This window comes from Mytilus galloprovincialis, chromosome 10, assembly GCF_965363235.1.
Source record: "Mytilus galloprovincialis chromosome 10, xbMytGall1.hap1.1, whole genome shotgun sequence".
In the NCBI taxonomy this organism is placed as follows: domain Eukaryota; kingdom Metazoa; phylum Mollusca; class Bivalvia; order Mytilida; family Mytilidae; genus Mytilus; species Mytilus galloprovincialis.
Window position 1 is genome coordinate 49387531 of NC_134847.1, and position 17949 is coordinate 49405479.

The 17949-nt window shown below is 33.1% G+C and overlaps 1 protein-coding gene across 1 annotated transcript in view; it reads left to right on the forward strand.

Moving 5' to 3' along the window:
• The first annotated feature begins 4885 nt into the window (after positions 1-4885).
• LOC143047735 (PAX3- and PAX7-binding protein 1-like) overlaps positions 4886-17949 on the forward strand; it is a 32042-nt gene continuing 18978 nt past the window's right edge. Inside the window, exons 1-10 of the mRNA XM_076220966.1 lie at positions 4886-5108; positions 6700-6878; positions 7260-7362; positions 7896-8031; positions 10858-10973; positions 11927-11997; positions 12981-13153; positions 14505-14694; positions 15685-15802; positions 16909-16984. Of these exons, the coding sequence (XP_076077081.1) occupies positions 4895-5108; positions 6700-6878; positions 7260-7362; positions 7896-8031; positions 10858-10973; positions 11927-11997; positions 12981-13153; positions 14505-14694; positions 15685-15802; positions 16909-16984 (1376 nt within the window). The 5' untranslated portion in view covers positions 4886-4894. The remainder of the gene's footprint in view (positions 5109-6699; positions 6879-7259; positions 7363-7895; positions 8032-10857; positions 10974-11926; positions 11998-12980; positions 13154-14504; positions 14695-15684; positions 15803-16908; positions 16985-17949) is intronic.

Here is a 17949-nt window from a genome sequence, read left to right on the forward strand (position 1 = left end):
CTGGGTTTTTATGAGAGTATAGTATGGTACTATCATTTGCATATAGTAAAATTTTGCAGTCTTTACTAATACTTATAAATAGACATGTCATTAACATATAGATTATAATATAGGAATAAAAGTGATTCTTAAATACTCCCTTTTGGTACTCCACATGTAATATATCTTAAGTCAGATTCAGTACCATTTATACTAACTTTTTGTTGTCTATTACATAAATATGATTCAAACCATTTAGTACATTTTTTGTAGTTTGTTGCACAATATAAGATGGTCGACAGTGTCAAAGGCTTTTTGTAAATCTAACATTATCATTCCAGTATAAAAACCCTTAGCAGTTTCATTTTTAATATGATCTAACAAATGAATAAGACATGTATCTGTAGAATAAGCAGATCTGAAACCAGATTGTAAATTATAAAGTAGATCATTTTCCACCAGATATTACTGACGATCAATGCATTGAATATGTACATATTGTTGGAATCCCCCTTTCTCCTGGGTTGGGAACCCCTTTTAAATGTGGCTCGATCCGCCTCGATCAATTCCAGTCAGTATTTACCAAAGAAAACCTAAATAACTTTCCAGATAAAGGAAAAAGTCCATACTACACCATGAAGGACATAAAAATTAGTACCAACGGAGTCCACAAATTGTTAAAAAACCTGAAACCGCATAAAGCTACTGGTCTCGACTCAATACCAGCCTTTATACTGAAAGCATCAGCAGAACAACTTGCTCCGATACTCACAGACCTATACCAAACATCATTGAACACTGGTGAAGTCCCGCAAGATTGGAGAGATGCCAATGTAGTTCCACTTTTTAAAAAAGACGAAAGGCACCTAGCATTTAACTACAGACCAGTATCTCTAACTTCAATCACGTGTAAGGTCTTAGAACATATTGTACACAGCAACATCATGGACCACTTTGACAAAAATAAAATACTAACTGATGCACAACACGGATTCCGCAAAAGACGATCACGCGAATCCCAACTAATCGTAACCATCAACGACATTGCATCAAAATTAAAAAGCAGCGGCCAAGTAGACATCATCCTGCTAGACTTTGCAAAAGCATTTGACAAGGTACCACATCACCGCCTCCTACACAAGCTGGAATACTATGGCGTCAACCCCAAAACCAATAAATGGATTCGCTCCTTCCTACATAACAGAAAGCAGAGCGTGATATTAGAGGGTGCTGTCTCCTCACAAGTACCAGTACTCTCTGGTGTACCCCAAGGCATAGTCCTTGGTCCATTACTGTTCCTGGCCTACATAAACGACATGCCAGAAACAGCATCTACATCAGAGACCAAATTGTTCGCGGATGACAGCCTACTCTTTCGTACCATCACCAACCAAGCTGACAGTGAACTACTTCAAAAGGACTTAACAGCATTGGAAGACTGGGAAAACAAATGGCAGATGAGTTTTAATGCCAAAAAAATGCCTTGTCATCAGAATATCCCCAAAAAATAGACCAGTGATACGAACATCGTACCAGCTACACGGTCATACTCTAGACACAGAGGAAGCAAGTAAATATCTTTGAGTAACTATCAGCAACAACCTAACATGGGATAAACACATAGACAATACAGTAGGCAAAGGAAACAGAACGTTGGGATTTATACGTAGAAACCTCAAAGGCTGTACAAAACCTGTAAAGGCAGCTGAGTATGTATCCATGGTAAGACCTGCAGTGGAATACGCAAGCACAAAATGGGACCCAACCGCCCAAAATAAAATCAAGGCAATTGAACAGGTCCAGAAAAGAGCTGCACGATTTGTGAATAACAACTACACAGACCGAACACCTGGCTGTGTCACAAATATGGTTAAAAATCTTAAATGGGAAAGTCTAGAAGAACGGAGGAAAACAAATAGATTATGCATGCTATTTAAGATCCAGCATGATCTTATAGATATAGACCGTCACCAATATTTGACACCGAATGATAACCGGACCAGAGGTAAAAACCGCTTCTTCCAAGAAAGAACAAGTACAGACACTTACGGCCAATCTTTCTTCCCGAGGACAATCAGGGACTGGAACAACCTACCAACAACAGTTACAGCGACCAACACCGTTGAGGGATTCAGAGCTGCTCTGAAAGGAAGTAGGAAAACCCAGTTGTAAATAATTTTAATTGTATATTTTTGCGAACGTTTTAAATGTATTTGTAAATAGCCAAGAGAAAGCTTTCTGTGTTGCCCGACACTGCGTAAAGTTTTCGCGCGGAACCATGAACATTCAGTATTGAATCCGGTTCCTTACCTGGAAGAAGAACGAGATATTCGTGTAGCGGCCAAAAGTATACAATGGTGGTAATATCTGTAGGGCAACATATATAAATAATATAATTTTTTATAATGATATCTGATACCGGTATATCCACTATTTTAACTTCATTTTTCGGTCCAAGTTCCCCTGTTTACATGCACAGACATTATTTTATTTTTTACATTTCTGGTTATTACAATTAGTTGTTCCGGTCGTCACTGAATACAAAAAAAGTTTGAAATAGAAAATTTGATCATATAAACCAAACATGATCGTTTTAGATTAAAAATCAGACATGAAATAGTATGTTTTGTTACGTTGAAGGTTTCCAAAGAACTTGACGTGTTATAATGTAATAACTCTCAGAACCCTCTCATGAGCCATCACTGTTTCTTTACAGTATGGATCAGGCATTTGTTAAAGCCGCTTAGATACTCCCATATATTTGCTATAAAATCACATATTAATTAAATAATTGAGTAGATATAAAAAGATATGGTACGAGTGCCAATGAGACAACTCTCCATCCATGTCACAATTTGGAAAAAGTAAACCATAATAGGTCAAAGTACGGCCTTCAACACAGAGCTTTGGCTCACATCGAACAACAAACTATATAACGGGTCCAAACTAAATAACTAGTTTAAAACAATGCAAACAGGAAGATCAACGGTCTAATATTTATTAAAAAAATTAAGAAACACTTATAAACCACATCATTATCAACAAACGACAACCGCGGAACAACAATAGCATTGTTCCTTATGATATCTATACGATGAGTTTATTCACTTAGACCCGGTGCAAAAAATAACCGAATTCAGTTTTGTTTTGAAAATGGAGGCAAATAACCATCACATTTTGCATGAAGCGTCACTTGCTTCCTTTTCGTATGAATTCTTATCTGGTTTATTAAAGGCCTCTAGCTACTTGATGCAATGTTGCTTAATTGCAACAGCTGTGATTTATAAGCCAACCGGGCAAAAACAATTCATTTTTTAAAAGATCAAAATTAAAACAAAATGAATATAGTATATTTGTTAGAGTCCTTTAGTTTAAACATAATTATTTATAGTGGATTCGGAAACAGTTTATTGGTACTTATATTAATCCCTTTCTACTTTGCGGGTGCGAGTGCTGTCTTGTAGCGGCATTACTGCGGCCTGTTTTTTTTTTTCGAAATCTATAAGGGTGTACTTTACGTGTAAGAGATATCTCTCTCTCTTAACATGGGTAAGCCATTTATCGTCCCCTTCTAACGGACTATCATCTTTTCTAAAGACCATGTACTCGCAAATGGTGTCAAGGGAGAGTCCTTTCTTATTTGTGATGAAACAAACAGAACAATGATGAACAAACAAAACAATTATTTAGACGCAATTATGTAACGTTATATTCTTCTGATCTACGCCTGATTACTTTATTAACATCAATGAATAAGAGTTGATTCTTGAAAAAGAAACCATGGGCCCGGATTTTAGAACAATGAATAATGGTGACTTTTAAAGTAACTATAAGTATATCAGTATGCTATTATGAGTATATTAAAGGCATTTTCGTTAAAATGGGAGGGTTTTTAACTTCAATTCCTATTATGAGTGACCGCATGTTGCAACCTTTCCGGATCAGTGTCATCACATCATCCCTCTCGACAATATATTAAAAATATATAATTTTGATTAACTGGGACTTTTATCTTATATACGCGTACGGTCTGGCTAATATTAAGAAGTTAGTTCATTAGATACAAATGTAAATAACAGATCAACAAATCTTATATTTCAAATTAATACAAAAAGTTCAATTGATATTGAAATGAAACTGACTTAATATTTTAACTTTTTAAAAAGGTCACGCTAGTTTAATCTGTTAATCTCCTGTAATTATATTAGCATGGCAGTAATGCTCATTGAAATTGAAGTTAACGGATGTAAACAAAATGAAGGGGGCAATTGTTTTAGAATATTTGGGAACTTTAAAACAAGAATGCATATGCAAAGAAACATGCATGAACTGCAAACATGTAAATGTAAAAAAAAATAAAAAAAAATAACATTGTGGTAGTAAGTGTCAACTTGAGCGAGAGTACATAAATAGAATCATCAGATATAGAATTAAACAAACATTTAATTTCAATTGTACGCTTATTCCCTTTATCCATCTAATGTAAAAATAACATCTTGTAGAACTAAAACTACAAATGTTTGGTAATTGGTTTTTTTTCTTAGATTTAATCCATATGATATGATACCTAAACATGTATGGTCAGCTGGACCGTACGCGTATGGTCGGACCACACGAGTATACTTATACGGTCCGGGCCGTACGCGTACAGTCCAAATACTCGTATGGTCTGGAACAGTAAAACTAACTATATAATGCGGAGCCGGAAATACATTATTACTCGTTTTACATTTGTATAATTTAAATATCTGCGAACAATGAAACAAAAGGAAGTATAAAAGTAGAAAGAATCGATTGGTATGTAACATGCCGACTGTAAATTAAGCTTTTGATTCAGATTTGATTTGATTGATGTAATTAGGGTTACCAGATGATTATTTCAAATCAACACTTTAGTGTATGCTGTTGAAGCAACATGGCGACGTTTAAAAAGCCGCGACGTAATTTTCGAGGTAGAAAAATTGTAACAGAAGAGGAATCAGACGAAGAAAAGGATGACGATGTACAAGAAATGGAAGTTGACGAACAGTCTAATGATGCTGAAGGACCAAAGCTTTCCAAAAAATCAAAGAAGAGTAAAAAAGAAGCGAAATCGTCTTTGAGTTTTGTCCATGATTTACAAAATGAAGGTTAAAATATATATTATTTAGATATCTGTAATTATATAAATAAAATGCATATCGGTCATGCGTGACACCTACAATTTTGGGTGTCAGACCTCTGCATTGTCAATATTTTAAACTTGTTCTGAATGTTCATTCAGACTTTTTGTAGTTGAGTGAAAAAGGGGGGGGGGGCAATACACTTTATCGCTAATCCCGTCTGACCCGACTTCTTGAACTTTTGATGCATATAACAATCACTTTTCCATTGTGGCGTCAGATATTTTGCTTTATGACGTCAAAATTTTACGGGAACCTGTGTGATATCCGTGGCCAGCATGTCTCCAGTAATGTCGGACAAATAGCGATAAGGTGTATAGGGGGTCCGATAACATGTTAACAACACCTCAAATTGGACAAAAACAGTTAACAACAAATGCAAAAATGCTGATAGCAGTTAACAAAGTGGGTTGAAAATAGTTAACAGTTAAAATGTATCTCCGATAACAGTTTAACATAAAAAGGTATTGGGGAAAATATCCATCATTTTTTTCAAATTGGGAAATGTATAATAAACCAAGAATTTGACTGGAACTTCAATTTGCAGACCCCTTTTCAAGAGGTAAAACCTAATTTGAAATAAGACCGTCTTATTGTCAGTAATGATACATAAATAGACCCTCAAATCTACATATATAGGGTCATTTTAGGCATGAAAAATGTTAAAATGAGTGTTTTTTTCAGTTTACATTCATGCCGTCTTCATGCTAAATGGCAGCCCAGGCTTGTAAAATTGCTCTCAGGCCTGTTAAATAATAAAATCATATCTACAGGCCAACAGAATCTAACTAAAATATTTCTTAAATTGAGCTACTGGCCTGTAGATTTAACAGTCCATTGTGAAGACTGGTTCATGCACAACTACTACTGAGACTGCACTGTTTGGGGAAAAAAATGTCTTTTGGGAAGTAATATTAAACCTTTTTTTCAAATTTGGATTCTTCTCCAGGGGAAAAAGCCTTTATTCTCCAGTAATTTAAGGCAAACAATATCACTAGTAGTAGTACTGAAAAGTAACAAGATTATTTTCTCAAAATCAGTTGATTGTTTTATCGTCTTAAAGAAATTGTACATTTTAGCGTCATGCACCAAAAATTACTGTTAACGTTATTTGGCAATAATTTTTACTGTTATTCCTCATGAAGGTACCCCTATTACCACCCTCTGACATTGTCAACTCACTTCAACACTTGATTTTTCTTGACTAACAGTGCTACATGTAACTGAAAAATTACCAGAAAAACTTTAAGGAAGGCTATGTCTAACTCTATAAGCTTAAAATATAAGATAGGTACGGAAATAGGACTAAGGAAACACAGTTTTACCCTTTTACCTCTGTATGTCCTGTACGTCCCTAAGTTGGTTGCCATTCTCTTACTCTAGTTTGCCTCCACCAAATGTCATGAAACTGATACACAATGCTTATTACTTCAAAACACAGATCCAGTTTGAATTTTGGTGGCGTCACTTTACTTTAACTTTACCCTATACTACTTAAAACTATCTGAAATATGTACATGAACTATGTCTTTGATTTAACTCCCTTTCAATATTTCAGGAGAAGAAATCAAGATTAAAAAATCTAGTCACAGCAAAAAACTGGCAAAGATGCTAAAAAAGGAAATGCAGAAAGAGAAGGAAGAGGTGCATAAAGAAGAAAAGATCATAAAACAGGAACCTGTCCAGGTTGAACATCTTGAAGTTATTCCAAAGGTTGACAGAGATGCACACATAAAGGTGAGACAAAATTTCAACAATTGTTTTGGTTATACATTGTTATAAGGGCAGAATTAAAGAATAGAATTATTACATTTTCCCTTTGATCTTACTGCCTTATATTTGTCTAGATAATGTACAGAACCTGATACTTGAAAATATCAGAGCAGCAAGCTCACATGTTCATATCCATTCACATTGAATTATCAATGTAACTTCAATTCATACAACCAATAAACTTATTAGAGTAAAATAATTTTACCTACTTTTTCATTTTATTTCATGTTTTGAACAACATCAAAAACATAATTTTAAAATGCAAAGTCAAATTGTCAATAAAAAGAATAATGACATTTCATTGTTTATACTGACTCATTCAGAGCATTATTTATATTTTTTCAGAAATTACGAGAAGAGTTACTTACCTTGAATGGAGAAGAGGCTGAGGCAGTAGATAATGAGAGTGATGAGGATGAGAAAGGAGCTATACATAAAATGTTGGGACGTGAGTGATTTGGAGAGTTTAGATCATTTATTATTATTCTGATTTATGGTACCAATGATTTGCAAAAGAGAGGCATAGATAAACCTTATATTTGAAGAGACAACCACCTAACAAAGAGAGCAAAAAATGCTGATGCCCACCAAGGTCTTCAACCCAGCAAGAAAATACCCCAACTGGAGGCAGACTTCAGCTGGCACCTAAACAAAAATGTGTACAATAAGTACAACTTTTTATGTGTCTGTAATGAGACGTTAGCTAAAACTACAAACTAAAATATCCATACAAATCCATTTTTTTTTCAATCTTCAAAAATTGGTTTCTCCAAAAATAACTGAACTTATGGTAGTTTGTGAAGTAAAGATTTAGTAGCAATTGACTGACTCTCCATTATTGAACTCTGAAAGATGTAATTTTATTATTAAAAAAATTGTTAACAGGTAAGTTCTACTGTAAAGCTGTAATACCTGTTTGTGTAGATTACTGAGCACTATTTAATGTCATGATTAAAAGTGTCCTGTTCTTAATATTTGTAGGTGGCCAGATACCAGATGCAAACATGATCCACAGCATCAGAAAACAAAGACAACAGAGACGAGATCTGGGAGATTTTATACCTGTCGAGGATACGGTAAAAGTTGAAAAGGCCAGTTCAAAGTCTAGATTAGTCAGGTACAGTATATGTTGTGGGAAAGGTTTAGACAATAGACAAATGCATCAACATTTTTTACTTTTGTGTAATTGTTTCTGTTTTAAAAACCTTGCGTGCTGTTCTAAATACATATGTACCATAATCAAGAATAACTTAATGCAAAGTATTTTCAAATGAACTCATAGTTTTAAGCATCTAAAATTGACACATATACACTATTAGTAGTACATGTACTGTAATAGGGAAGGAAGTAAATACATAGAGAATAATACATGGCAAAATCCGTATCATATGTCGTATCATCCCGAGACATCAATATCAGCCCAAGGGCCTTTAGGCCCGAGGGATGATATTGGTCGAGGGTGATACGGCATGTGATACAGATTTTGCCATGTATTATACACTTTATCATATATTTCAACAGAAGAGTATTATATTATATGAACTGTTTTCTGATCCATAGCACTGGGTTACCTTCAGTTATACTTTTGTCTTGTTTCAAAGGCCTTAAAAGAACTGCTCAATTACTTATCCGAAGCACCTGGGTTACCTTACAAATATTTTGTTTATTATTGTATTTTTCATATAGTTGCATTTAGTGTGCCAAAAAATACGAAAACTTGACGTTCGTGACGTCACATACAATATGAAAACTCGACATTCGTGACGTCACATACCAAACAATGACGTCATTCAAAAAATTTACCTATTTTGAGGAAAATTTTTCTTAAGCAAAAAAAAAAAACCAAAACTAACTTTATGTAAAAAAAAAAGAAAAAAAAAAAGTAGGGGTGTGATAAAGGGTATGCGACAAAGGGTAGGGGTGTGATAAAGGGTATGCGATAAAGGGTGCGCATCAAAGTTGTGCGATATGGATTAAACAGCAGGCTATTTATCACATATGCAAAACTACTGTATTTACTACTAAACATATGATAAAATTTTGTTATGAATGAAAATCAAAAGTCTTGGGTGAGGTTTTTATGCATCTGACATTCGTACATTTATCTAAAGAAATAAAAATATAGAAAATTAAATCACAGTTGATTCATTATTTTGTGTTTAGGGCTATTCCAGGAAATAAAATGTATTAATATTGTTGGATACGATATAATTTGTGTTTCAGGGCTATTCCAGGAAATAAAATGTATTAATATGGTTGGATACGATATAATTTGTGTTTCAGGGCTATTCCAGGAAATAAAATGTATTAATATGGTTGGATACGATATAATTTGTGTTTCAGGGCTATTCCAGGAAATAAAATGTATTAATATTGTTGGATACGATATAATTTGTGTTTCAGGGCTATTCCAGGAAATAAAATGTATTAATATTGTTGGATACAATATAATTTGTAATACATGTACCTTAAAAGAGAAGCAAGCAAATACAATTCTGTGATATAAGAAAATATGAAGTTCTAAGTAATTAAGTATAAAAAAAAGTGTTGTACAACACCCTCATATAAAACTAAGGAAATACAGTATGATACAACAATTCACCAGAGTTTAAATGACAAAGATATAAGCAATACTAGGTACTGCACAGTATTCAACCATGAGAAAAAACCTGCATAGACAGTTTTAAAGTCCCAGACAAGAAAATGTGAAACAATTCAAACAGGAAAACCAATGTCCTTATTTACATATATATCACAGTGATCTGGAAGGATTTTTTCTCTATGGGCCCAGGGCCCCTCAAAAATAAATTCAATGGGCCATTTAAAAAAAATATGGGCCATGTTGTCAAATGAGTGGGCCATTTGCATGATTTGAATTGATAACAGTGAAAAAAAATTAATGGTGTATATTTCGCCAAAGAGGTGGTGGTACATATTTTGTACTTACCTTACTGATTCTAAATAATATCATGGATATTGTTGCTGTGATTTGTAATTTCAATTTCAAAGAATATAAAATAAGTTCTTCCAAACCAGACAATATTATATTTAAGATAACCTTTATTTACAATATTTAAACTGGTACTGTTGTCTTGTTCATGTTTTTTTTACATTAAATTTGGGTCTTCGTCCATACCATGCTTATTCCAACGTTCCGTATTAGAGGACGTTTCTGGCATATCTTCTGCACTTCTTGTATTATTATTACTTCATCACAATGACAACAATAACAGTAGAGAGTATCATTAAATGATAGAACAAAACAACAATTCGTTGAAGGCATGTTTACAAAATGTCAAAACGAGCCAAAGACCAAAAAGTGACAAGGACAGTTAAGCACCTTTTTAATCGAAATAATAGCAAGCTAAACTAATTTACAGGATTATAATTAGAGATAAATCTCGTCTGTACTAGCCAAATTTCACAAATTTAAAGTTGTTTATGAAAAATCATACCATGAATGATGGTTAATTACGTTTTTTGGGTAATCAGTTGTACCGCATGGTTCTATAATTACCATATGAAAACACCCAAGACGTCCCAAAAATATATAGGTGCTCCTATCATTGGAGGAACATTACACAGTTGTGTACACACACATGGCAGCACGGAATACGATCGTTAATCCATTTTGATGATATTTAAACGTTTCGAAACAAAGTGAAAAATATCGTGCGCCACATGGGCGCTTACATAAGTCACTCTATGCGCCATTTCTGGTCGATAAGCGCTATAGGCGCAGGGCGCACGTCCTTCCCGATCACTGATATCAATACAAATAATGAAAAACGTGACAAACAAACCCATGACAACTGCTGAATTTCAAACTTTATAACAGACACATAAATAATGAGGCAGATTACAGGAAATACAGTAAAAAAGTCAAAGTTAAATTAATTAAGTCTGAATGACTGATTGTAAAATTTATCATTAACTTTTTCAGAGAGGATGACAATGACAAGAGTGATGATGATGAAGAAGGCAGGATCGATTTCTCTGTTAATACATTTGCCAAGGAAAGACAGAAAATACAAAATGACTTCCTAGCTATTGAACATGGTAGGTTAGAGAAGCCTAAAATTGACTAGAAATATTAAAGAACACTAACTCTAGTATGTTTAAAGAAGAATTTCCTATAGAAAGCCATGTGTTTATAAGATGTGACATTCTGCAAATTTTTGTTGCCCAGAAGATTCTTTAAAGCAATATCCTAAATCAAAAGCATTTTGAAATCTAGAAAAATACAGTTTACCAGAATAATATTAGTTGATAAACATTATAAATGCTTTTTTTTCTATAATTTTCCTGACATAAAGGAGAAGGTCCGGTAAGGACCGATTTTGGCCTCAAATTTCAGGTTCATCTGACGAATGATTTTGACAACTTTTTAAACACTTAAGTGTCTATTTTATTTGAATCAATTAGTTTTTGTGAAAGATTTTAACTGATTTAATTATAAAATACGCACAGATTCAAGCTGAAATATGAAAAATCTACCAAATATGCCAAAAAATGTCACTTTTCAGATGTTTTTTGTCAAAAATGAAAGTGGCCGCATCCGTGTTCATCCTCAACCTTTATATATGTTATGTATTATCATAAAATACAACTTACATTTTAATATTAAGGATGAACACGAATGCGGCCACTTTCGTTTTACACGAAAACCGTCTAAAATTCAACTAAAATGCTAGAATTGTGAAGATTTCAGTAATTTAGCATGACTTTGTAGTGCTAGTACCCGATATATTTTCATTGTATTGTCAAAATCAGCCCATATTTATGTAGCAGAAGCATTCTTCTGTCCAATAAATTACTAAAAGTTTACATTTGAACAATTTTGTAAAACTGCTATATTTTGCGGCCAAAAAGGGGTCTTACTGGACCTACTCCTTTGTATTCATTTCGGAATTCATGAAATTACAGTTTGTAATTAATGTGAAACGTTCTACAAACATGACAAACATATCATATTTTTAACCAAACAAATATACTGATTTTTTTTTTAACAGGAAGTGACCAAGAGAGTGACCAGGACAAAGAATGGGAAGAACAACAGATCAGAAAAGGTGTCAATACACAGGTAGTCATTTTTGATTTTTGTATTAACTGCAACAAATGTCGCAGAATGCAAACCTATCTCATTTCCCAGATTTTATTACATACATATACATGTACATTTGTACATCATTTATGCTTGAAACACAATAAAAGTTTTGTTATACTTAAAGTGATAATGGACTTATTACACCTCAGAAATAACATATCTGTTTATTTGTATTATATCCAAGTGGTGATTATGATTGTTTTCTCTCTCAGATACCAACTTTATCAGTAGTTAAAAGGACAAGGTAAGATAAACAAACTTCAAACCTAAGGGAATATTTTAATGTGATAAGTAGCTTTCCAAAACAAAATGAGAAAATAGTGTGTCCTAAAACGGTCCTTATCGTACCTTGTCCTTTTGGACTTGACTTAATCAATGAGAGCTTGATTGATTGGTGTTTTAAAGCCACTTTCAACACTATTGTATTATATATTGGTGTTTTAAAGCCACTTACAACACTATTGTATTATATATTGGTGTTTTAAAGCCACTTTCAACACTATTGTATTATATATTGGTGTTTTAAAGCCACTTTCAACACTATTGTATTATATATTGGTGTTTTAAAGCCACTTTCAACACTATTGTATTATATATTGGTGTTTTAAAGCCACTTTCAACACTATTGTATTATATATTATGCCATGTAGTCTTATTGGTGGAGGAAACTTGAGTGCTCAGAGAGAACTACCAACCTTCTATAGGAAATCTGACAATCCTAGTCAATTAATGAATTATAGTCTAAAACTCCTGCCCGGTGCAGATTTCTAACTCACTACATCAGCGTTTTAATGGATGATGATTTTGTGTCAACATTAAAGTGATTAGAAGAGTATTATTATGCCAATCTGTATTTGATAGCGAAACATATTTAAGCTCTGTTTGTAGGTCATTATATTCCTTAGTCATATGTAAATTTACTGCAAAGAATTACAGCTAGTTAAATTATCAAATTTCAGGGTGGTCCAGGACAGGAGGAATACAGCTATGACCAGTACAGAGAGAACAGTAATGGTTATGGTGGATACAGAGAAGAAGAAGAACTATCATTTAAACCATTCAAACCTCTTACTGACTCACAGGACATGTCTGGTGTAACCATGGAGTCGCTAAGGAAACGTTTACAGGAGAGGTAATATATACAATTAAAGAATTAATTACAAACGAAAGTGAACCAACGCCTTGTGAATCTGTATACCTCGAGTAAGCTGGGTCGTTATGATAAAAAACATAAAATGTAGAGTCTTATAACAACAACACTTTAGGGACTGCTGAAGAAATTTATTGATCGACATGTGTGTTAATCAAACATACAACCTTGAGATACAATCACTTTTACAGATTACTGGCCATTCCCGATAGTTTGATGAACGAACACACAGTTAAAATTGTCCTTTACTCTCGCCGACCGAAACATTTTTCTGCACATTCCTGAAGTGATTGGAAGCAGTACCTCTGGCCAAGGGAAGCCAGTCGAAATGGTACGGAATTGCTGGTAAAATGTCGTCTATTTTGGGGAAGAAAGTTAAATTAAAATTCAGACCACACAACCTATACTGTCTATACACACTGACAACTTATTGTATTATTCTTTCCACGATGCAAGAGGACAAACACATTTTGACAGAATAATTTTAACAAAAACGTTTTATTTTAATTTCTTTTTATAGTTAACTTACATATTTACAATGAACTTTCACTTTCAGTTGCTATTAATAACTTTACTTACCATTGTAACATTGTGACACTTAAATTTTTACAACCCTGATTTTGTACTTCAGCATGATTTTAAGTATTATTTTTATCCTAACGATCAATAAATTTCTGCAGCAGTCCCTAAAGTGTTGTTGTTATAAGACTCTACAATTAAAGAATTAGTTTTGGCTTTGAACTAATTTTATAATGTCATTGTACCTAAGGAGGTGCAAATAAATTACTCTTAGAAACTGTATATAAAATTTATATAAGTCAAATTGTTATATATCATTGTAAAACTTGAAAATGAATAGTCCTGAACCGGTTGATACATATTAAACTGTAAAAATTGAGGACAGATAAAATTGATACATTTACAATTAATTTTGTTCTATAACGTTTTTACTGAGATTCATTTAAAAAATATTTTAAAACATCAGGTCATCATTTTATCAACAAGAATATTGAGAGAAACACATGTTGGGCTTTAAGGACAACTATACTTCCCCAGGATAAGGTATAAATGAAGTTAGTTCTTAGAGGTATGAAATTTCAGATGACATGAACCGTTAATATGGCAAAAAATTGTTTTTAACTATGGCAACATATATTTTAACATATGGAGGGGGGGGGGGGGGGGGATAAACACCAAAAAAATGATATGAAAACAGTTTGACTTCTATTTACATTATATATTCAGATATTCAAAGTTTATGTGATAAAAGGACTTTTTTGTTTGCATAATTCATCAGAAATATTTCATCATTTACCATACTGTATCTTTGCAGACTGACCTCTATGGATGAAGTACATCGTAGCCATGTGCGTGAGCGAGACACACTGGAGACAGACATTGAGGAATCGTCAACCAGTATTGACACGTGTAAAGAACGTGTCAAAGGGTTGGAAGAGCAATATCGCTTCTTCCAAGAAATGAGGGGGTATGTGAGAGACTTGGTTGAATGTCTCAATGAGAAGGTGGGTGTCTCTTCTATGTTGGGAGGGATTCTGTCCCGTGAAAGAGGGTTGGGCTAATGCCACTTGTATATTTCTTATAATTTTGTATCCTGGTTAAATTATTATGTGCTAAAAGATTTTTCTTAAAATTTTTATACATTTTTAAGTTACAAATTCTGCAGAATATATAATACTTGAAAAAAGTTTTATTTTTTTATTTTAATGCATTTGATTTTGATTTACATAAATACAAGTGGCACAGGGGCCATGTGAGGGTTGTCATCCTTGTTTTGTCAGTTTTATTTATGAAATATATTTACCTCTTTCACTTTAAAGATAATTGAAATTAGTAAAGACAAATTTATTTTTGCAACTACAATTCTTATGAGCAATAAGGAAGATATATCAAAAAATCAGAGTACTACATTTTATCCATGAAATAGACATTAGAATTCTCTTTGAAAACTCTTGATTTGTATGTTAAATTGTTCTTTATGTATATGACTTAAGTTTCAGTTAGGTCAGCCATGGATATACACATGTCTAGGAGATTTCTTAAAATGAGAACTACTTTTATAGATTATTACATTATACAAAGCATAAGCATGTCAGGAACTTGCTATGTAGAAAACCTGAATACACAAAATGGACAGTATAAACAACAGGAAAAATTGCATTTTATTCATTGATTTCATTTAACATTTCACCAAAACGTTTCAACAATTTTTCAGTTTTCAGTAAAAATATAATAACTACAGCATAACTTGTAATATCATTTTAAACTTTTAAACAGTTTGAAAAAATATCGAAATGACTATGAAAAAACTTCAATTCATTCTGTTATACAATTTCAAATTTCAACTACAGTCAGAAAATTCACTTGATATCAGTTCTAAGACAAAGGATTCTTTTTAAATGTAAAAACAAAAGTAAAGCCTAGGAAACTGTATTTTCACACATAAATTTTTTTATCACTACATATGTGTCATATTCATTTTCTTTTTATTTTAGGTGCCTACCATCAACGATCTTGAGAATAAAATGCTTAACTTGCTAAGTAATCGAACAGAGAGGCTGATATCCCGTCGCCAACAAGATGTACGAGACCAATGTCAAGATTATATGACAAGTCGGTATTTATACCAGTTTACTCCATTCTGTCCCAATAATCATATAGCATTCTGTCTAATTGATGATGTCTATTAGATAATGATGCTTTGACTTTGATATGATCTTGGTATCTCTTCCTTTTTTGCACAATGGTTGGAGTTGAGACAATTTTTTTTTTACAAATAACATTAACTAATTATAAGCCTTTGTAATCATCTCCTTTTATTTATAAAAGTTTGTCTGCAATGTACAAACATGTGTAATAATCATGAAAAAGTCGTAACATTAAGCACAATACATTGTTACTTATTTCCTGTAATATAGAGATCAGGAAAATAATAGAAAATTCTTTATAGTCCTCAGTCCTCAGTTCTTATGACTTTGGCCTAAATTAAAATATTGTTTGTTTCCCCAATCCCGACCCTGCCAAGCTAGGTGTGGGTAGGTAGGTAGGGAAACAATTTTATTTTTCCAAAAAGCCTGACATTATCGGATGATCCGGCAAGCCTGAAAATCCAAAATGAATAAAATAATATTTCACTTAGTTTTGACAATAAAATTTTATGAGTAGCACCAATTTTGCAGGGTCGGTCGGGATTGGGGAAACAAACAATATTTTATTTTAGGCCTTTTTAGAATTGAATTTTCCTTTTTGTATGTCATACTTATAAATTAATGTTATGGCAAAATCCCATTATTAAATTTCCCCCCAAAAATACTTAAATGATATTGTAAAATAGGTAAGCTAACTATAGTTATACAAGAAATTATTTGTAGATTACAAAGGTAAGTGATCATAATAAAACTTTTTTCTAGAATCAACTGTAGTTTATCTGGCCATTTAAATTTTTGCAGAGTGAAAAATAGTGTTCATTCAATGAAAGAGTACACTTTGCAAAAATTGGAATCCATAGGTAAACTCCAACTTATTTGATGACAGGTTCATTTCCATTGCAAAAAGATATTCAAAATTTTATTGAATAAACCCTCCTTATTTTGAATATGGACCCAAGCAATAATAATTTAGTTATAGATTATCTAAAAATAGAAAGTGCAGGATTTACATGGTTCATGTTGGAATACTAAATGCTTCAAACCTTAAGTTTGTAACCTTTAATCTTTCAGGTAAAGCAATAGTTGTCATGGAGACATCGGAGGACCAGGAAAGACAAAGAAGAGTTGCAGAAAGAGAGGCCAGGAGGTATGTTTTCAGAAATTTCATAAAAACACAAAACTTACAGCAGACTCTGCTTTTGTGTCCATTGTGTTCCTGTGAATTTATTTCTACATTGTATACTCATATTTTTAGCTCACCTTTCCTAAAAGGAAATGTGAGCTTTTGCCATCACTTGGCGTCCGTCGTCGTCCTTAGTCGTCATCCGTCCGTCGTCGTCGTCGTAAATTATTTCAAAGATCTTCTCCTCTGAAACTACTGAACCAATTCAAACCAAACTTCGTCTAATTGATTCCTAGGGTATCTAGAATAAAGTTTGTGTTTTAATTCCCATTTCATCAAAAAACATGGCCGCCATGGCTAAAAATAGAACATAGGGGTAAAATGCAGTTTTTGGCTTATAACTCAAAAACCAAAGCATTTAGATCAAATCTGACATGGGGGTCAAACTGTTTATCAGGTCAAGATCTATCTGCCCTGAAATTTTCAGATGAATCGGACATTCGGTTGTTGGGTTGCTGCCCCTGAATTGGTAATTTAAAGGAAATTTTGCTGTTTTTGGTTATTATCTTGAATATTATTATAGATAGAGATAAACTGTAAACAGCAATAATGTTCAGCAAAGTAAGATTTACAAATAAGTCAACGTGACCGAAATGGTCAGTTGACCCGTTTAGGAGTTATTGCCCTTTATAGTCAATTTTAAACCATTTTTCGTAAATCTTAGTTGTCTTTTACAAAAATCTTCTCCTCTGAAACTACCGGGCCAAATTAATCCAAACTTGGCCACAATCATCTTTGGGGTATCTAGTTTGAAAAATGTCTCCGGTGACCCGGCCATCAAATCAAGATGTCCGCCACGGCTAAAAATAGAACATAGGGGTAAAATGCAGTTTTTGGCTTATAACTCAAAAAACCAAAGCATTTAGAACAAATCTGACATGAGTAAAATTGTTCATCAGGTCAAGATTTATCTGCCCTGAAATTTTCAG